Source organism: Sceloporus occidentalis, unplaced genomic scaffold (genome assembly GCF_023333645.1).
Source record: "Sceloporus occidentalis isolate IW3139 unplaced genomic scaffold, rSceOcc1.0.p SCAF_5, whole genome shotgun sequence".
NCBI lineage: Eukaryota > Metazoa > Chordata > Lepidosauria > Squamata > Phrynosomatidae > Sceloporus > Sceloporus occidentalis.
Window position 1 is genome coordinate 165,907,972 of NW_028316985.1, and position 23,254 is coordinate 165,931,225.

At 39.2% G+C, this 23,254-nt stretch overlaps 1 protein-coding gene across 5 annotated transcripts in view; it reads left to right on the forward strand.

Annotated features, from left to right (window-relative positions):
• Nucleotides 1-23,254, forward strand: part of PPP3CA (protein phosphatase 3 catalytic subunit alpha) — a 226,921-nt gene that overhangs the window by 94,185 nt on the left and 109,482 nt on the right. For all 5 annotated transcript variants that reach the window (XM_089526057.1, XM_089526058.1, XM_089526060.1 and 2 more), the window contains exon 2: nt 13,904-14,104. In XM_089526057.1, coding sequence (XP_089382183.1) covers nt 13,904-14,104 — 201 coding nt within the window. The remainder of the gene's footprint in view (nt 1-13,903; nt 14,105-23,254) is intronic.

Consider the following 23,254-nt stretch of genomic DNA (forward strand, 5'->3'; position numbering starts at 1 on the left):
GGTTCCGTTCCTACCTCTTGGGTAGATTCCAGATGGTGCAGCTAGGGGACGTGTGCTCCAATAAGAGGGCACTTACATCTGGTGTCCCTCAAGGAGCCATTCTGTCCCCCATGCTATTTAACATTTACATGAAACCGCTGGGAGAGATCATCCGGAGACACGGGGTGTGGTGTTATCAGTATGCTGATGACACCCAAATATGTTTCTCTGTGTCTCTGACTGATGCAGTGACCAGGGATGGCATCTCTCCTCTAGATGCCTGTCTGGAGTCAGTAATGGGCTGGATGAGGGAAAACAGACTCAGCTTGAATCCAGAGAAAACAGAAGTACTCGTGATAGGCTCCCCTGGCCTGGGGATGGAGATTTGTCCACCTGTCCTGAAGGGGGTCACGCTTCCCCTGAAGGACTCAGTTCGCAGTCTGGGGGTGCTTCTGGACTCGTCTTTCCACCTTACATCTCATGTGGATGCGACAGTCAGGAGCACTTGTTATCAGCTTCGGCTGATACGCCAGCTGCGACCCTTCCTGGGCCGGGGGGACCTTGAAACGGTGGTACATGCTCTGGTGACCTCTCGGTTGGATTTCTGCAACACGCTCTACATGGGGCAACCCTTGTACCAAACCCGGAAGCTTCAATTAGTGCAGAATATGGCAGCTAGGTTAGTCACTGGATGCTCCAGGACTAGCCACATAACACCTATTCTGCAAGATCTTCATTGGCTGCCCATTCGCTTCCGAGCCCAATACAAGGTGTTGGTTATTACCTATAAAGCCCTAAATGGCTTGGGCCCAGGGTACTTGGAGGACCGCCTCTCCCCATATAATCCGCCCCGCACTCTCAGATCGGCCGGGAAGCAATTGCTGAGGGTTCCTGATACGAAGTACACCGTGACTGCACAGAGGGTGTTTTCCAACTCAGCCCCACAGCTTTGGAACGCTCTACCCGGCGAGCTCCGCTCGGTTACCTCCCTTGACCTGTTCAGGAAGAAGCTGAAGACCTACCTCTTCCAACAGGCTTTCCCCTAGGCATTGTGATATCTGCTCTCTCCCCGTTACACTAGTTACACTAGCACTTTTAAGCTAGTTATTGTTGTGGTTTTTAATGTTTGTAATTTTTATTTTGTTTTTAAAAATTGATGCATTTGTTATGAGATTTTATAATGTTGATACTGTTGTAAATTGTACATTGTTTAGTACCCTTGTTGTAACCTGCTTTGATCTCCTTGGAAAAGCGGGCTATAAATAAACAGTATTATTACTATTATTAATGAGAAAGCTTGGTTAATACCTGTTTTTTCCTAGATGTGAAACTGGGGAAAGATGAAGTTTGGAAATTTCAGAATTGAATATTCCTCAGTTCTTGCCTGCTGACAAAGAAAGCAGCACTGTGCAGCTTTGAGTTTGTACAGACTCTCATTTTGAAGTTGTGTAAATTTTCAGTGAAAAAAATACAATGATGTGGGACAAGGTGAGCAGAGCACAGTGCTGGGGCTCCATGTGGCCCCCAGTGCTGTTTGTGTGGCCCTTGACATCAAAAAACTCCACAAGCCACCTTTTTTTTCTGGCCCAAAGAGTATGAATTGCCTCTCCCATGTTGTGGAGTTCCCTCCCACAGAAGATTCATTTGGCTCGATGTCTCCTCTCTTTCCACAGGAAGCAAACATCTTATTTAGGCAGGCCTTTGGCTTACAATCCATAAGACAGAAGGGGCTTTTTAATGGGGCTGTGCTTTTATCTTTTTTTAAACGTATGATTTAAATGTGTTTTAAACTGCTCTAGGTTTGTGTTTTTAATATAGAATTATTTTTGTTCAATAGTTACAAACATCAATTCATCATTTTAATCCATTGCAAACCTGCCCCCCACATTAACATTTTAATACATTGCAAGCCCACCTTGCATTAACATTGGAAAATTCATCTTCCCCCCAAATCTAGAAGTGAACTTCTGGCAACTTCTCCCTAGCATTTTTTTTATTTTTTATTTTTTTGGCAGACTGCAACTCCTGAAGCAATTTGCTTCTGGACCCCCCTCCCCCACTACACTTGCACTGTTATCCACTTCTGCTGTAGGGAGGTATAAAGCAAAGTGCATTTGTTTGAGAGCAAGGACATTTATAAACTCAGGTTGTGTCAGCAGGTACATTCCATTGATGTACATTTACCAAAACATGTCACATTTTCCACAGTCGTATATGGGGCTTTGGGAATTGGTGGTGGAGAGATAGTTTTCTCCACCTATGCTTTCTGGTAAAACTAACTAATCGTTTTCCTAACAGCTTTTAAATGAGATGTCGTTGTTCTTTGTTCAGTATCTAATACAAGCAGAATCTGTCAACACACTGCTTGGAAGATTACAGAACAAACTTGGGTGGGACGCCAAGTTCAAAAGCAAATTCCACTCATGGAGGTCAGGAAGTTGCAATCAGCTTTTCCAGATGTCATCTTCCATGCACCAGTGTATGTTTAAAGGGCTCTTTCTCTACATTGTTTTAAAGACTTTTTGAGTAACAACTGACATGTAAACAAGACAGAATGTGTGCACACCAGGGCATGTAGCAGGCATAACCTTGGCTCCTGCATTGCCCTAGAATGAGATGAGAGGGATATATACATAAGTGGAAATCCCTGATTTCCAGTAATTCAAGTCTCATAGCACAGTTAATGCCATTCCCAAGGTTCTGCTGGCTTCTAAATCAGCTTGCCTTTGAGGGCACACAAGGGCCTGGAGTAGGAAGGACAGGGCTGGAAAAAAAAATCATTCCATGAATAGAATTCCATTGGTAGCTCTAAGGATTGAAGCTGTTCTTTGATTCCTAGGCCTCCATCGCGTGCATACACACAGACAGGGTTTGGAATGATTTCAACTATGACTGTTAAACTAAAATAACATTAGAACTTTAGTGCCAGACTTTAAGAAATGTCTGAGTAACTAGGGGCCCATTCACACTACACAGTTATAACTCTATGGCAACATCCTATGTAATTCTGGTTTCTAGTTTAGGGATTTTCAACCAGAGAGCTTGAGTGCTTCACCAAGATACAAACCTCAGGATTCAAATGTTGCCATGACAGTTAAAGTGGAATCACAATGCTATTACTATAGTGTGAAGCCTTGAAACATCACTTCCAGAAGATGTTTGAAAGAACTCTTTTGAAAACAGATGACTTTCCAAAGCAGATCAGTTGCAAGATAGCACTGACAAATTTGTTGTAGGATAGCTGTTAGAGAAAGAAAAAATATAGTGGGTCTTTGGTATCCTCTGGGGTTTGGTTCCAGGACCCTCCTGTGGATTCCCAAATCCATAAATGTTCAAGTCCCATTAAATACAATGGCATAATATAGTGGTATCTCTTATATAAAATGGCAGAAACAAGCTTTGCATTTTGTAATATATAGAGAGGGGGGGAGGGAGAGAGAGAGAGAGCGCGAATTTTCAAGTCATGAATTGTTGAACCAATGGCTAAAAATTTGTGGATATGGAGGGGTGACTGTCTTCAAACATTTAACTGGAGTACAATTCTCAACACATGCTCTTGGGGAAAAGTATCATTGAGCTCACTGGGTTTGAATAGACATGAATAGGATTGCCAGTGTAACCAATGTAGGAAGGAAGGGCCAGAAAAGTAGGAATTTGTCATTCCTATTTTTGTGGGTCAGAAAACCAGAAAAGGGAGTCAAGGGCAATAAAAACAGCCTTGGAGGCTGCATGTAGCTCCAGGGGCTGCAGTCTGCCTTCTCCTTCTTTAACATCTTACTAGTAGTCCCAGTTGTTGTCATTGTTGTTTTGTGTTGCAAAGCAAGAAGGACATGCCATTGTAGCAGGCTTGTGACCTGGTAATTTTTTGGTAGTGAAAGTGTGTTTAGCTGAAGACTAGGTAAAAGTTCTGTTGTCTCTGTATCTGCAGCACCACCTAGGGCTGCGGTTTGGTTCCAGGCCCCACCATGGATACCAGAATTCATCGATGCTCATCCCATTAAATACAATGTCTTAACAAAACAAAAACAAAAAAATTCCATTATATAAAATGGCAAAGTCAAGGTTTGCTTTTTGGAATTTATATATTTTTTGAATAAGTTTAAGCTGTGGATGTTGAATCCTTGGATAAAGATTCCATGGACACAGAGCATAGAAGTGGGTAGAAAAACATGCTTTAGTCAATGAGGAAAAGGGATAGATTTAAAAATGTATACAAAATTGTGTACATCCCTTGGGAAGCCAGGATGGCCTTATTTTTGATATATTGAGCAGGTCAAAATATTTTTATCCCATCGCATTTTTAAAAACTGACTGGAATGGAGTTTTAATGCTATGCAATGTTGTTTTTAAGTTTTGCATATGGTCTTTAAATTAATTGTAATGTTTTTAATATTTAATATTTTAACTTTATAAATCGTTTATTCACTTTAAAAACATAGCTATATTGACACTGTATAGTTTTAATGTGTGTTGTTTTGAAATATGTCGTTAATATCCTTGAGTCCCATTGTTGGGAGAAAGGCAGGACATAAATGAATATTAGCTTTTTTGTGGTTTTTTTGGGCTATGTGGCCATGTTCTACAAGAATTTATTCCTGATGTTTCGCCAGCATCTGTGGCTGGCATCTTCAGAGAACACTGGAATAGAAGATAGTGGGTATATACATATACTGTGTGACCCTGGGTAGGGAGGAGTGAATATTATTTATTTATTTATTTATTTAATGAATGCTGAAACCATTGATCTCCATGTTCTCTCCATGAAAAACATAAGAGCATCTCATAATCTAATTGAAACCAAAGATGGACTAAGAATGCAGGTGGGATGAAGAACCCTTTTGCCTTTCATGTTTATTCCTTTGCTGAATGCCAGCATTTCCAAATCCTAGGTGGGAAACGTCTGAGGATTCGGAAATCATCTTTGCACTTCATGGGACTTTGGTGGGCTCCCAACACTGCAAACAATAGCAACAACCCAGCAAAAATAGCAAATCTTGCCCCCAGAAACTTCAGTCCATTCTTGGTTTAACAGTCAGCCCTCTGTATCCATGGATTCAACCATCCACCACATACACACACAATGGCATAGTAAAATGGTGTTTCATATATGAAATTGCAAAATCAAGGTTTACCTTTTGAGATATATATATATATATATATATATATTCCAAAAAGCACACCTTGATTTTGCCATTTTATATAAGAGACACAATTTTACTATGCCACTGTATATAATGGGACTTGAACATCCCCAGATTTCCACGGGGGGTCCTGGGACGAAACATCAGCAGATACCAAGGGTCCACTGTATTTATGATGTTATTTTTGTTGCTGTTTAATATTATGGCTCCATCAGAGTGTGCTGAGGGTGTCACAAAGTAACAACATGTAGGCAGATATGCTTTCTATACATCCTACATTAGTTCTGCCCTGTAGCACTTTGGCAGGCTTCTCTACTATAAGTGGACCGTGACTATGCTGTTCCTTAGCAACCATGGACTGTAATGACTCACTTTCTATGTACTGTATATCACCTGTAACAAGCAACCCAGCAAAAAAAGATTAAAATAGCTGTTAACTTCACAGCAATTGTTCTCTTCAAATATGCCTTCATTTTTCCTTGTCTTACTTAAGCAGGCGCAGCATTCATGCTTTAATTATGTCTACTTGGGGGCACATGTGAAATGTTCCTTCCACACACACTCTGCAAATAAATGTTGATGTATCGCTTTTCCTCTATAATTGGCATATGGTGAAATGTTTCACTCAAAAGAATTACATATTGCACTGTATATAGAAAGTAGAATTACATATTTTACTGCACACTGTTGCCACTTCCTGTGCTGTTAGTTATGCCAGTGTAGTATGCCAACAGAATTCTGGCCATATTTAATGTACTATAGTTAGTGCTAAAACTATGAGGATTATCACACTAGGACTTACCATGAGTGAATTGTCCCTGCATTGTTGGGGAAGCGTGCATGTATGAATGCCTGTCACACTTCCCCACTATATACAAAGCTGCTATGCTGGTCTCCCAGCAAACATGCAAAGAAAGAAACATTTATTCACTTGTCCCAAGAAACTATGCATGAGGCAGTGCAAGACACTAGTACTGAATACGTACGCTCTTTGGATCCACAGAACCCATGGCTTTTCCCACTTCTGTGGCATGAAGAATCTAATCAAATAACATCGTAAAGAAAAGAAAATACTTCATTCTTTTCACTAGACTGGTTACCGAATAACATCATTTTTAAAACAATTTTTGTATTACAGCCAGCCCTTCTTATACACGGATTTCTTATACACGGATTCAAGCATACACGGTTTGAAAATGATCCAAAAAAGTATAAATTTACCTCGATTTTCCATTTTTTATAAGGGATACCATTTTGTTATGTCATTATATTTAATGGGACTTGAGCATACACGGATTTTGTTATACATGGGGAATCTTGGAACCAAACCCCAGCGTATAACAAGGGTCCACTGTAGTTTTATCCAGCTGATGTAAAATGTAGGTAAGATATAAATGACAGCATCAGTTTCTGGTTTCTAATAATTTACAAGAATGAGAAGGTGAGAAAACATCTATGTTTTCAACTTGTTGCAACATCATCTAGGGAGCCAGGAGCCCAAGGGACAGATTGTACTCAGTTAGCATGCAATCTCTAGTACTTTCTTTTCTGAGCCCTCAGAAGAAGTCATGTGCAAGCTGAGGCAGAGGTGATAAGACCTTTTGTTTAGTTTATGTGGTGAAGGGAGCTACTACATACAGTACAGTTACCTGTTTTTCAACCTGGTGCTCGTGCTACTACATATGTATAATAAGGCAACATTTTACTTTGTAAAATGAAATCTTTAATATGAAATCTTTTAAGTGCACATAGGCAGGGCTAACCCAAGGCTTCTTGCTGCCTCCAGCAAACAAAACGGCTCCTCTGTTTCTTCCATGTGCACCATCTGGCAATAGTAGCAGTTTTCAACACAAGATAGCTGGCTCCATAAGATAAGGACTTGAAGAGAAACCCTCTGTACACTGCAGGATCATTGATGCTGCATTGATATTGTCTAATTTCTGACTGTGCTGTAAAAGTCAGTAATAAAAAATAACATGCATGTAAGCAACATTTAAATGTACACCATGTACCATGAGAAGCCATGCTTAACATACTGCCACCTGTGCTAGAAAGCTCTCTTTGTCTATCAGTAGCCTGTTTATGCACCCCCGCAGTAACAAATGTGTTCTTTCCCCCCAGTGTGTGAATCATCTCTTAATCTCACTGAAATCAGTAGCATACCTACAGAGGACACTGAGAGTGCAAACTATGTATCTTTAATGTTATGGCATTTATTTTGCCTTCATTCCCTCTTTGGACCTCCTCATAGATCACTGTGTTTAGTCCAGAGTGCTGGTCTGGATAGCCATTTAGTTTGACCCAGAATGGTGTCTCTATACACTTATCTATTCATCCTTTTGCTTTTTGCTATGAATGTGCTTTTAAAATTAAACCCCATTCTTTCTTCTCTGTAGCTTCCTACAGTGTCTTAATAAACTCCCATTTTAGGTTTCCCTGCCGAATGAGGTCTCAAAGCATTGTATGTATGTATGTATGTATTTAGGGGACTTATATCCCACTTTTCTCCCAGAATGGAATTTGTAAATTTTTATGAAATATCTGCATTCTCTAAATTCATGTACATTGCTAAATTGATGAATAAATAGAAAAAATATTTGAAATTTTAAATGCTGTGAAGCTTAGCTGAAGTTTTACAAAGGATGGTGACAAACTATAGTTTCCCATTCGTTCCCTAAACCATGTGCTGCAGATGGCTATGATGTCATGGGAGCAGTGATTCAGCTCTGGGTTTTAAAGGAATTATCCAAGATGCTGAACATATGTATCATCCCTGTGACATGGGAGCTTATCTGTAATACACATACCTGCCAACTAAGATTAAATTCTGTGTACTCCTGATAACGTGGATCATGAAAGCACACATCACTCTGAGGTGCCACAAGACTCTTTGTTGAGTTTTCTGCAACTTGCTAAGATGGTGACCTCTGCAGAAACTGTGCTTCCTGTCACAGGAGTGAGCAGAAAGTAGATTAGTATTTTGTGCTTCATCAAAGATTGTTGACTAATTGTTGTATGACAGCAGCAGGAACAAAATGCTGCTGAATGACTTTTGAATTACATTACTGAAATAAAGCAAGCTTGGGTTAAGGGTGATATTGCAGAGAAGAACAACACTTTTCCTCCGTTCTTTTCATATTCAGAACAAATTCTTGGGCTCAGAATTCTTTGATTCATGGTATACCTTTTACCACTGCTTTTGGTGAATCCTAGGGTTAAAAAAAACCCAAAGCCTGTCCTTGAAGTCTGAAGTCTGGATATTCCTACTTTGTGCTGCAAAGAATTTAAATTCTGTTTTAAGGCTTTTCACTTGGAATTGTAATTATACCAATTGACAGTCTGTGCTTATTGTAAGAATTATTACTGCCCTCTCTTGGTGATGGTATATATTACATGGATAATAGAATCCCCTTGTAAACTAATTTTGTTTTGTTTATTTTAATGCCTTTGTGCAAATAAAATACTCACACACCTTCCATATGTACAATTAAATTAGCAACCAAAGTAACAGAAAGCATGTTGTCAGCTACTCATGAGTTTCCCTTTCCCACTGTTCTTAACTTTGTGCCAATTAACCATTAATAACTTGCAGTTGGAAAATATTTTAATTAGCTGGTGTAGGATGGAGGTAAGAGGCTTGCATAGTACTTCTAGTCTGGCACACTGAAAATGTGTTTTTGGTAACTTGAAGGATTTTTTGGGCTTGTTGTTGAAAGGCTACTCATGTTTAGTGGCACAAATCCTGATAGCCTTTAGGGCTACTTTATTTGCTAAATATTCTGTTAAAATGTCCATGACATAATAGGGTAAACAAAAAGAAATATAGATATTGCATTTGAAATGGCAGTCTGTTGTTTCTTCTATCTAGAATATGATTAAATGGTAATAAAGCGTAATTACTGGTCTACTCTGTGCCTGTGTTTGGTATCATCTATATGTAATATTGAACATTTAAAAAGTAAATGCTTTTTAAAAGTGATGCTGGGTTGAACGTGGGTGAAAAAGCAGGAACTAATTTAACATCACTTACAAATAAATGTATAAAGGTAGTTGATTGCGTGAACATACTCCCTTTCACAAATTATTCTTTGGCTGCTTTAGCTATCCTGAATTGAGCATACTGTGTAGTTGCAGAACACTTCATACAGATTCCAAAAGTCCAGTTCAAGTAAAATGATTTGTGCTTACAGCATTTAACCTGACTTTCTAGAATTGACAAGCAGATGTGCCATTCTGCTTTAGTGCAATCTCTTTCAATCCACTAATGTTAAAATGCAGTTGGTCCTCTTTTCCCATGGATTCCTTAGCCACAGATTCAATTATCCATGGTTAGAAAACTCTCTCTCTCTCTCTCTCTCTCTCTCTCTCTCTCTCTCCCCCCCCCCCCAAAAAAAAAGCAAACCTTGATTTCCCATTTTATACAAAGGACACAATTTTACTATGCCACTGTACTTAATGGACTTGAGCATCCATGGATTTAGTCTCCACAGGGGATCCTGGAACCAAACCGCAGCAGATATCAAGGATTCATTATAAATTCTTCCTGTGTTCAGGATCATGTTGTTAGGAAGGATCGAATTAGGGGAATTTACGAGAGGCGTGTCCTAACAACACACGCAGTGGGATCGGGTCCCTATGTGCATACCAGAGGTCATCTAGTCCAACCCCAAGAGAGAAAGAGACTCAAAATGCCAATGAGTTGCAATAAAAATATGAAACATTTATTAAAGTCACACAACAAAAGGGATAACACACGCACACACACATTCAATGCTAAAGCAAGGGAGGGGTGAGTTCGGGAGTAAAGGAGAAAGGATAGAGGCACCATTGGGATATTTACCTTAGGAGTCTTCTCCAAAGCAACGGATGTGAGGGATGGTGAATGGTGAGACACGGCTGCGAGAACGGGGAAAGCATGCAGCAACCGCGGTGGCTAGGAGCTGAGTTCCAGTGGGCAAAGCTAACCAGAGGCCTGAAAGACAGTGAGCTTGGCTTCACTCAAGTGATTTCAGCAGAGCTCAAGGCTCAAGGATCACAAGCTTGGAGCAGGCTGCTCAACAAGCAAGGTATAAGGTTTGGAACTCAAAGCTCAACAAGCCCACTGGAGGGTTGGAAGTGGGGTCCTTTTATACCCCTAAACATAACCTCAGGCTATGGCAGCCTGGCAAACAAAGGCTTGATGACTTTATCTTTGTCTAAGCTGAAACTTACACAATGGATACACAAAGAGGAGGTCTGGCACTTTTCAGGGGGAGACAAATATCTTGATGGTGGAGCCGTTAACTTAATCACTGGCTCTCAAAAGGAGGAAGCTCTGCTATTGTCTTCCTGCTTTGGGCAGCCTGCGAAACTAGTATGGCAGCTCCCAAAACTGCTTGCTGAAAGGTTTAGACTCTACCTTTTTCCTTTGACCAAGCCTAGCAAGACAGCTGGCTACATGGTCAGCTCGCTCTTAGGGTAATGGCGGCTAGCGACGGGGTCAGTCAGGGGTCATAGATTTAGATCGCATGGCACCCAAAATTATATAAAACCAAACTTGGTAACAATGTCCAGTATGTGTACTGCTTACCTTGAGCTCATTCACACTACATATTTATTCCACTTTGACAGCTGTGGTACCATTCTGTGGAATGCTGGGGTTTATAGTTGGGTGGGCCATTAGAGGAACTTTGTGGTTGAGTATTCTAAATACCCTTCTCTAGTGCCCCATCCATGCTGGATTAGTTCCCTATCGTTCAGACTTGCACCGATTCTTCTCAGTGCAGTTTGCCGGGGGGGGGGGGGGAGCCCATGTAGTGTGAAAGGTGAATCAATTTTGAATTGATTCACAGATGTGAATCTCTCCGTGCAAAAAATGTAAGTGTGATGCAATCCCAGGATTCCATGGGATGGAACTATAATAATTAAAGTTGATTAACAGCACTATAGTTGTGACATTTGTTTCTCATCATAGCCCCCATGTCTTAGGACCATTGTGTGTTATTGCTAAATTTGGAGGGAACATTAACAGTTATTGCAAGCAGAGGTTGTGATAGAGGAAGGGCAGTGTTGATGAGTTTGAGGCTCTGCATGCCTGTGTTATAACATGTAGTTTGACTAGGCCATCCTAAATGTTGGTCCCATATGTTGCTGGGTTCCAACTCTTAGAACCCTAGCCAACATGACCATGGGTCAAGGATTCTGGAAGATGTGATCCAACATCATCTGGAACACCAAAACTGGAAACTACTGGGTCAGAAAGTAATATAATAAAATCTTAGTTTCAACTATGTTTCCCTTCTGATCTCTCTCTCTCTCTCTCTCTCTCTCTCTCTCTCTCTCTCTGATATATATATATATATATATATATATATATATATATATGTATGTATGTGCGCGCTGTTAAGTTAGGGCAAAATCAAGCTGTCTTGTTAAAATGTCAGGAAGCTAAAGGGAATAAACACAATAGTACATGAGGCATTTGTCAAGAATGGTGTTGCGTTCCCCTCTGCTGGCACCACAGCGACTGTTTATTAAGAACCTTATTCCCATAGCTATGCTAAGAACATTGATGTTGTTGGCATAGATAACACTAAACAAAAATTTAACCCTTTCTCTTGCACTGGAGCTTGGTATTTCTTCTTGCATTGTTTGTTTACATAGGAAGTAGAAAATTACAAAGCAAGTCAAAATATATTCAGTTTAGCTACCCTTTTTTCCTGAGAAATTAAAACTTCATCCTGCTATTTCTGCAGCAGGAACTGTGCCCCCTTACCTTCTTCTCTGTTAACTGGGTGGTGCCATGGCTCCAATCCTAATGGTATTTTGTGTTCTAGCTTATATATATTTAGAACATGTGAATAATAGCCTAAAACTCCTAACTGGGAGCCATGGAAAAACTTTCTTATGCTTTTCATAAACATCATATGTTTAACCTTCATACTAAAAATACTCATGTTGTACTCTTAGTCTGAACTGAACTGAGTGACATACTTCTTGTAGGAGGCTGTTCTGAAGTGCATCAACCAGTGTATGTCTTGTACCTGCAAGGGGACACTTAGCTTGAAAGTCCCTTTTTACAAATAATATGGAACATTTTTAAAATGCCCAGAGTAAAATATGGGATAAAATATTTGCAAGTTTAAAAAGGAATGTCTGTTTTTGTAGCATGATACGTTTTATTAAATTTTGGGAAATTCAGTACACTTTAGCTTTAAATCTTTTTTTTAATAAGTCATGAGTGGTTTATTCTAGTGAAGACCCCAATCAATGGTTATAGAAAAAATTGCCTTTTTTCTCTTTCCCATGTGTAGAGATATGTGTAGTCCAGTCTTATAAACAAACTTGGAGGTCCTTTTTCAGGGCCCCGAAGTGGGTTTAGACACACCTTTACAAATGTATTAGAAAAATATTTATATTTCCAGCAGAGAGCCCATTATTTAACCCATCTAATCCTTTTTATAGCTGGTTGAGATAATTTTTAGGATACTTTCTTCATTCCCATGGGTGAGGTTAGCTGCAAAAGTAATGCCTTTGGGAATTCTCAGCCTTTTAAAATGTGATTGCAAGGAATTTCTAACTCTCACACTACAGTTCTTTAGTCCTGTAACCAAAAAGTAAAGGTGATATCTGAAACCGATCTTCTAAAAAAGCCTTTCCTAATTTTGGATTCCCATACCAAGGCAATGATGGGTGTAGTGATTTGTAAAAAATCCCTAAGGGCCAAAGTTAGTAAAAGTTTTCCCCCCTTCTCTTTCAGATACAGAAACTTATTGCTTTATTAACTCTAGGAATTACATACATATATGGGGAGATTTACCCTTGTTTGGCATCTATATACTCTAGACATATTAGTTTTGACTTTACCCCAGAGCTTTTGATTCACTTTTTGATAATCTGAGCCACCCACAGTAGCAGCAACTTGGATCAGTATAATTACCCTACAGCTGGCAAGGCAGGCACTCTCTAATGCCACTCCAATTTAGCTGCTTCGGAAAGGGGGTTAAGCTGGGATAATACTTTATCTTGATCCTCGAAACGGAGAGTGTCACCTCTCTTGCTTTCTGCTGGGAGCAAGAAAGTGAAAGCAGTGGTATTGCATGAATGCTGTAAAAGCCTAGCTCCCTGTGTGACAGTGGAAGTCTTTGTACTGACTGAACCCTTGATTGGAAATAGTTTTGAATGTTCTCAGTAGTGGCCATCAGGATTGTCACCCATGTAGGTCTGAGACTCTTTACATGCTGAAAAGGAGCATCTTTGCATAGCAGTCACTTACTGTTTATTTGCCATTTTATCTATTGTTGAAGGTGTGATAAATTTCTGTACTGTCTGTACTTTTATCAGCCCTGGTTGCATTTTGTAGCATTGCTGCACATAATGAAAATATACCCTGGGGAATAAAAGCAAGCATTGTCACATTAGAAAATGATAAAAGAGAATTCAGAGTAACTGTTAGTTGTCCTCCTCCCCTCACATGAGTAGTTGAGATCAAGTGCTCTTTTAAAAAGATGCGTATTCTATGGGTGTGCTTTATTCTAGAGCTAAAATCCACAAATTAGTCATTGATACCCCACTCCCCATGAGAACAATACAATTTAATATTAATTATTTTAGGAATCACAAGGAAGAAGTGTTTTAAAAGCTGGTGCGAATGGCTTCAACAAAGGTTTTATTTTCTAACAGTCTCATTATACAGAGATTTGTTGAAAACCAAATGGGTGACCAGTAGTAGAGTTAAAACATTGCCTTTTAGAGACTAATGTGTTTACTCAATGTATTTAACTCATCTGTCTTTATTCTTGCAGCTGTCCCCTTTCCTCCAAGCCATCGGCTCACAGCTAAGGAAGTGTTTGACAATGATGGAAAGCCTCGAGTGGATATCCTAAAGGCACACCTTATGAAGGAAGGAAGACTGGAAGAGAGTGTCGCTTTGAGAATAATAACAGAGGGTGCTTCAATTCTCCGCCAGGAAAAAAATTTGCTGGATATAGATGCCCCAGTCACTGGTAAGTGCAAATAATTATAAAATGGTGACATGCATTCTGCTGCTTTGTAATATGGAAACACATATTGTATGCAACACTCAAGAATGCAGATTATCATTTATCAGAATGAGTGTATTCTAGGTCATTGGGTACCTTTATGCTTTGTTTTCTCTATCATCTAGCACTGTCAGGATGACTTTCTGTGAGAGAGAAAAACCTTTGCTGCCCAAACAGGGGAGGGGGGGCACAGAGAGAAGATGCTTTGAAAAAAGTACGCAAGATCTGATTGATTAGGCATAGATTTTTGACTTAGAATACCTTTTCTGCAAAAGCAAGCTGATACAAGTTACACAGAAAAAGTGCTCAGTCTTCACATATTTTATCAAACAGCATGCAAAAGTGTTCAAGTGGCTGCTTTGAAAAAATATTCATAAGAAGAAGAAGGATAAAAGGACTTAGCTACCTTTCAAGGATCTTCTTAATAAATTTTGTCTTTAATTCTTAAATTCTGATGGTGAAATATATCCCTCTCCACCATGAAAAATGGTATTTCAAAGGTTGTAACAAGAAAAGAGATAAGAAGGGGAAATCCCCTGGAAATAATGTGAAATAGATAAACTCATCTCTGATGGTTCTATGGAATGTCCATCCTCTTAATATTGTTGGTCTTACTGCTGCCTGAACGTAGCAGGGTGCCCTACATAACTGGATAATTCCGAATACAGTCTGAGGTCAAGTCTGTGAAAGCAGCCCTTTTGTAAGCAAGATCAGAGTTAAGAGCATAGCCAATAACATACCTGGTGGTGGTACACAGGGACCAGAAACCATTTGACAAACAATGGTAATTGGAAACTACTGGTAAGAATTGGGAGGAAGCAATTTTCACCACGGTTATGCTGAGATATGAACAGTGTTGGTCCAGCAGTATAAAGGTGAGAACTGATGATATTAATAGAGCTCTGCCTGAAACCAGCTGCAATATTTAGTCTCTGTGTAGCTAGTGTGTAGGATTGTCCTTTGTAAGCTGCTCTGATAGCCTTTTGACTGAAGTGCGGGGTATAAATAATAACAACAACAACAACAACAACTAGTGCCATTCCCTTTGTAGTGAATGAGGAGACTTTTGGGAGTTTTTTCTAAGCAACCATATAATATTGGGGCTATCCAGTATTCTCCTCTCACCTATCTCTGCCCTGTAAGACTGCTTTGTACATTTGCTGCTGAACCACATCTGAGGATTGTGGTTATTTCTGGTGTTGTACCAATGCGGTCTCCCAGATCAGCTTTCAGCAATGATACAGTGCAAGAATAGCTGGCATTGCACTGTTGAAGCCAGGCTAGTGTCCTCTATGTTTTTGTGGGTACAGTGGCAATATGAATCCATCAACTGTAGACATTTGGAAGCACGTTCCACTGAAACTGAAAAGAAACTGCTTCCAAGTAGATACTGTCTATGTCACAAGAATAATAAAAGGATGGCATTGTGAGGAGAAGATTTCCAGCATCAATGAAAAGTCTACAGGGAACTGTAGTAGATGAGGTTTTAAGAGTGCAAAACTCTATACCAAGAGAATTCTCACTATGCAGATTTAACACAGTTTCTGTACAAAGGTACATGAGCAACAAATAACCAAAAATACTTATTTCTTGCAGTTAGCATGCCCATTTATTTCCAGTCATGTTGTTGGTGTGTGTCTTCAAATCGTTTCTGACTTATGATGACCCTAAGGCTATCAGGGTTTTTTTTTAGGGCTGAAAGATTGTGACTTGCCCAAAGTCACCCAGTGGGTTTCCATGACCAAGCAAGGAATTGAATCCTGGTCTCCAGAGTTGCAGTCTAATACTCAAACCACTGGGTCTCCATATATCAGGCATAAGAGCCCAAATTCAAGCACAGTCACCCCTCCTAACTTAGAGATCTGAGATCCACGACCTTGAATACCTGCAGAGGGGCAACCTCTGCTATTTTCAATGGCGTGCACACTGGGGAGGGGTGTGTGCCCCATTCAAGCCAATGAGACTTGAATATGCACAAGCCTCCGTTTTCACGGGGAGGGGAGTCCAGAACAGATCCCCCACAAAAACGGAGGGCCAACTGTACCACACAAATTTCTGAGATCAAGTGAAATCTGTACAGATATGTTTGTAAGCTTGTAAACCATGACAAATTCTTCTGGTCTCTGTGGAAGGTTCTGTACCCAAATTGATGTGATCATTTGCAGAGTTGGGCTTTTGTTACACAGATGTGCTCTTTTACAGCTGATTTAAATCATGTTCCCATTTTATGATGTCACCTATTCAGGATGGCTGTTTGCTGAATGACAGGATATGCCCAAATTTGTGTTTTGTTTCTGAGAAGATTTTATGTTAGTGACATAAAGATATCATTTGAAATGTTCATGTTGTTATCCACAGATTTTGATATCCACCGGAAGTCCTGGAAAAAACTATAATGTCCCAATCTTTCAGGTACCAAGGGCCCACTGTATCTGTTAAATAAATTGAAGGATTGGGACATTCACCCTGAACATGCTGGCTTTAGGAAAAAGACAGAGTACTATTGTCCATTATTTGACTCTTTATTCCATAAAGGAATTTCTACCAAACATTTACTTGTTGCTTATGTCAACTTAATAGCAGCTTTTGTCTCAATTTACAAAGACCTGTTGTGGTGTAAATTAGCCTACCCCGCAGTAGATAATTGTCTTTTGTTTTTAAGAAACTCTTTAAGAAACTCTATTCTAATATGACTGCTAGAATAAAAGTTGGCACTTCCAATGCTAGAATTATATCATTTGTGTATAAAAAGGACCATCACTTTTTAATTTATACCTAAATGATATAATTCCAGCATTGTCTGGACCAGAATTTTTTCCACCCTCCATGGGATTAAAAGAAAGTTTGTGTTATTTATATGCTGCTGATACAGTTTTACTTTCACTTGTATAAGTCTGAGAAGGCTGCTCTCCAAGCTCAGTATATTTTGTCCTAAAGAAAAGTAAAGTTTGACATGAACTGCCATATACTCTTGTGTATAAGTCGATCTCTTGTATAAGTTGAGGGCAGTTTTTGGGAGCAAAATCATGGATTTTTATATGACCCATGGATAAGTTGAGGGTCAAACAGTGGGGCATGTTACAAAAGATCTAAATTGTTCTAATATAGGAGAGCTGCCTCAGAACAACTTAGTGGAGTTACACCAGAAATGTCTGTTTTAGAATCTATATGTGAGAATTATTTTAAAATGTGAAAACTATGAAAATTAGATTTTATTCTTATATAAATCATACAATCATATAGTGTACATATAGTGCCAATATAGACAATCTTGTCCTAGGGGCTATCTCACTGCATTCTAATAGGCATACTCCTGAGGGAGTTCCTATATCAGACTTGATAGTGTCTGTGTGGAGTAGCCTTTTGCAGGGCTTATGACAAGACAGTCTATGGAAAGAAATAACAGCCAGCACTTTAACTTTTTAGAGCAAAGGATCCACTCTAACTCTGGAAACTTTTACAGGGTCTGTAGCTGTGCCTATTTAAAGTGTCTGGTGCATGAATGAATGACTCCTGCACATCTCATCAGGCAAGGCTACTTGCAGTTCCTCCTTTGATCAGACCTCTGTGGGATGAACAGGCTGATACTTGACTTGACAGTTTGAGGATTTACTGGAAGTTCTCTATAAAAGAATGTAATTGCAGAAAGAAACTCTGCAAATTAACATGTACTCTAAAGAAGGATTGTTGTTCATGGAAACCATATATCCTATTTATTTGTAATACATAAATAGTAAGAATTTTAATATGTATGTGCTTATAATGATAATAATCATAACCATACTTTTAAAAAAAGATCTAAAGGGGGAAACAAAGCACCACTTCCCTCCCTCCTTCTCCCTCCCTAGACATCTCCCAAGGGTCACAGTCTCAGCATGGAAAATGGGGAAATAAACCTTGGCACTCTCTCTCTCTCTCTCTCTCTCTCTCTCTCTCTCCCCCCCCTTCCCTTCACCCCCAGGATTTTCAAGGCTTATAGCTTGCAAAATGGGGTACAATCCCCCCTCTCTCTTCCCTTCACCCCTAGGATTTCCAAGGCTCATAGCTTGCAAAACTGGATACAAGCCTCGGCTTACTCTTTCTCTCCCTTGCCTCACCAGGTGTTTGTTAGCTCAGGCTAAGAAGGAAGGTGAGGGATAAGACACACAGAGACAGGAGAGTATGCCCTTGAATATTATTAACAGAAGCTGATGGTCATTTCTCTCTTCCTTTTCCAATCACTCCATTTATCCCAATACTTTCTTTGAATGCTTACATGGCATGATATTTAAAAATCTGCCAGACTGATTTATAACTGCTTGTATCTGTACCTTTAAGAGTCCATCTGATGCTTATTAAGTAGAAGTACATATATGTTTGCAAGTTAATGAAGCCTGCTTTACCCTTGTGGACATTTGCCTAGGGTTCAGCCTGCTTTGTCTCTTTGTCTCACAACATTGCTTGAATGCCTAATGTTAAACATTTCAGTTCATTTGGCAGTCAGGTTGGGTTTTGAACAACTCATTTCTAAGATTACTATATTACAGCAGTTCTTGATCACTTGCAAATCTCTGTCACCAATACTCCAAGAGCAGCTAGAAACAATCTGTTAGCTCTGATGTTGGCAATTGGGTGAAAGTAAACAAAGGGAAAGTCTAAGCTGAACATCAGGAAACATTTGGAACTCAAGATCTATTTATCCACTGCAGTAATTTCCCAAAGGAGCCTCAGGAAGATTCAGTGGAGTAATTTGAAACTAGAATGGACAAAGCCGGAGAGAAAAACCCACACAGCACTAAATTTGCATTGAGACAAGACAGGAATCTTACATGCCTAGTTTATATTAAACCTTTAAGCCATTTCTGACAGTCACTTTGAAACTTGATTATGTACATTAGTGGGACAGGAGAACAAAACAAAACAAAAACTTCACTTCTAGTAACCAAGAAGTCTTTTCAGAGGGTACAATATGGTTGAATTGTGTTTCAACTTTTGTATGCTGTTAATTGTTAACTATGAGCTTTATCTCATGAGAAAAGAAAGTCGAAATGGAGTGGGAGAGTAGCAGCTTTCTTTTGCTTCTCTGCTTCTCGTATCACTTCCATTCTCTTCCTGAAGGAGACATTTGTAAATAATTAATAATTTGTTTTATTTATATACCGCTATTCAAAAGATCATAGCGGTGAACAGCAAGTAAGCTAATTAGCAAGTAAGCTAATTTGCCCCCAACAGTCTGGGTACTCATTTTAGCGACCTCGGAAGGATGCAAGCCTGAGTCGAGCTTGGGCCCTTTTGCTGGTCTTGAACTCGCAACCTTGTGGTTTTGAGCGAATGGCTGCAGTACAGGCATTTACCCACTGCGCCACCAGGGCTCCAGCATGCCTTTTGTTGCACTGGAAAAGTCCATCTGACAAAAGGCACATTTTTATGACCATCTCACTTGAGAAGAGAATAGAAGTGCTACAATTGTGTACAGAGAGGCATGGACAAAGCTGCTATTATCTCACTACATTTTGACTTTTCTTCTCATGTGATAAGGCTCTATGCTTGTTTAAACTGTTGTAAACCTTAAGTTCCAAACTGGAAAAAGGTAGGATATTACTACTACTACTACTACATTCAGAGTCCAAAAAAAATTATCTTTTTGTTTTTCAAGGGCTTTCAGTTTATTTAGAGATGGAGGGCCAGAGGTCTGTGGCCCAAATGAAGGGCAGGAAGGAGATATAAAGTGAAAAATGCGTAAGAGCTGGAAAGCCAATGAAGGTGTATGGGAGGAAATAGTCTCCTATGACAGGACTGTGGGCCTACCCAGAGTGGGGAAATCCCAATCTTGAAACCTCTTTGATACTTTTGGTACAGTTTTTGTTAGTGCCCACAGCATAAAAATTATTCTTTGTTTTAAAGGGGGGGGGGGTAAAAGGGGGCAGCAATAGCTTTACTGTGTTTTAAAGGAAAACTGTGTGCGTGTACTAGTGTGTGTGTGTGTGTTTGTTCATGCAAATTCTGCAAGAGATAAAGTGCTTTTTGCAGAAGAGTTGAAGATATGCTGAATATGTGCGACACTAATGTGTGCTCTGTACTTAACTTGCATCCTCTTCTCTCTTTTTTTGGTGCGATTCATGGGTGATGTATGGTTTCTGCTGTTTTATTCTAACAATTTTATTCTGCTGTTTTAGTCTAAGCTACAGTCATGCAATAAAGAGCCTACCTGATGTAGTAGTTTGAGCATTAGACTACGAATGAAGAACAGGGTTTAAATCCTCACTCAGCCATGGCAAACTGATGAATGACCTTGAGCAAGTCATACTCTCTCAGCCTCAGAGGAAAGCAAAGGCAAACCTGCTCTGAACAAATCTGGCCAATAAAACCCCATGATAGATTCACCTTAGGGTCACCATAAATTTGAAACAGCCTGAACACACACAACAGCAACAATAACAACAACAATCATTAAGTCTTTGAATATGGTGTCCAGTGTGAAGATTAAGATTTTACATGTAACGGTTGGGCCTGTTCAAGAGATTAAATTGAGCTCAGTGATATGAGTAAGAAAAAGCAGAGGAAAATGCTTCTGGCAAGAGGCAATAGAAACAAATTCAGAAGCATTAGAGCAGAACATGTTGTATGAATTGGAGAAGTGAATGGTATAGTTAAAGGTCTACAGAGATGGCTGATTTGTCTTGTGATCTGATGGAATACCAATCAATCTGTTCTTTATTATGGTCTAGAGACCCAGCAAAATCAGATTTGCAACACAGAAAATAAATTAAAAGCACAAGGAATAATTAGTCAGTTCATACAGACAGAGCTTATTTCATACATTTTCCCCTTGTACAGAAGTTAACTGTCTCTGATCCTGACTGCCTCAGACAAAAACTTGACAACCACCGAGGTCACGCTGGGAATCTTATCTTCTAATAAGAATTTGACATAAAATTGGGCCAATAAAGATCTGAATAATTGCTCCTCCCGCAATAAACTGATAGGTGAGGACATGACTCCTCCCCTTTCACCCTGACCAGTCTCTGAAGGCTTCTAAGGAGCTGTTCCTTGTGGTTCCACATAAATCTATGACCTGCTTGGGGTTCAGGAGTAGGGCCTTAGCATCATCTTACTACCTCTTACCCTTTCCCTCCACCACTCCCTTCTCCTTCTGTGTCATGTCTTTTTAGATTGTAAGCCCGAGGGCAGGGAATCGTCTAACTAAAAGATTGTATGTACAGCGCTGTGTAAATTTACAGCGCTTCATAAATAAAGGTTAATAATAATAATAATACTTGGAGTCCCTACAGAAGATCTTTATTTTCAGACAGTTACTTCCTGATGACTAAATGCCAGTTGCTCTTTTATTAATACATTTGTTTTTATTGTAGTTCCATATATAGTGCAATCTCCTACATCTTTTGGGAATATATTCCAGAGCTTTTCACAGATAATAAAAAATGCAGAAAATAGCAAACACTTTTTTTTTACCTGAAATGAATAAAATGTTGGGCTTGTGCTCCAAGCATACCATATAATCACACTGGAGGACCTAGAAATGTCTAGGAAGAATACTTCTCAATGCATTTCTGGGTCCCACAGCATAATTTTGTGGTATTCTTGGGGTGGAAAGTGACCTTAGAATTGCACTAGAAGACCTAGAAATGCCAAGCGAGAACATATTTTTTCAGACATGGATAGAAATAGCACTAACAATAGCATTTACATTTCTATACTGTTTTATGGTGAACTAAACAGTCTCTAAGCAGTTTACAATGTGTAAGCCAACAAGCTGGGTATTCATTTTAACAACCTACGAAAGGTGGAAGGCTGAGTTGACTTTGGATCGAACTAATAACATTGTGGCTACAGTACAGGCATGTAACCACTGTGCCTCTAGGGCTCCTTTTTAGGGGTGTATATTTAGGAGTGTATATATATCACAGGAATAAATTGTATATACCGGTCACATCGACATAGGGAATGTACTGTATTTACTTATTGTAATCTATCATGCATCACTAAAGCATCTCTGAAATGGAATGATTTATAAATTCAGTAAACCTGAATTTATCTGTGCATTTATTTATTCATTTTAAAGGATTTAAGTAATTTTTGTCCTAGTTTTCATTAAAAAATGACACTCCAGAGAATTACCAAACATTATTTAGTGATTTTTAAAAAAAAAAAAAAAACTATGAGAACATTAATCACTTCCTTGCTACCTTTACAATTATCTGTCTTTCCTTAAAATTATAGTAGAATAGTATACCTTATACTTATACCTTATAGTTATAACTTATACCCCAGATTTCATTGAACCCGTTTCTGTCATTGGCTGCTTTGACATCAGAGATTCAGCCAAATGCTGTTGGTTTTTAGTAGCAGCTGTTTAAATCCATCTGTAACCCAAGAGGAAGGATGCAGAAATCCTCTAATCTCTATATAGCCATCCATTTTAAAAAATAAAAATAAAATAAAACAAAGCTCAGCCCTCACTAACAAAATGAAAGTAAATAAATTTGAGTAATGAGATTTGACAAGCCAAAGAGGAAACAACTGAAGCTCACATCTCTGTTCAGAAATAATGCTAAGTAGTAGATTGTATCCTGTGGTTACTACAGTGAATCCATTTCTGAAATGGCATTTTAGACCTTTGGTTGATCAATATAGATAAGTATACTGAAAACTGAACCATATGAACAAAGGCTTTCAGGAAAGTCTTGCTTTACTTTTAATTTCCTCTCTACCTTCCCTTGACCACTGCTACAATTTTGTTAAAGTCACTACAATTTTAAATTTTTTAAAAATTGTTTGTTCAGAAACAGCAGCTAGTTAATACTCTGCAAATCCTGGCATGGTACTTGCTGGCAGGTGTTGCCTAATCTCTATGACAGAGCTACATTACTCTACCTCCATGAAATTGCTGGCAGGCCTTGGTTCTCCTGACATAGCAGGGGATTAGCAGGATAGATTCTGGCTCCAGTTGGGATTGCATTAAAGACACTGAAATCCAGGAACAAGAATGCTGATATATCTCTAGGTCCCAGAAATTACCTCTGTCTCTTTTGTACCTGATTTGCATTTTTACTGCTTCTCTTACCCAATAAACTGCTCTGTACACAGTTTCAAAATAAGCAGAAAATTACTATG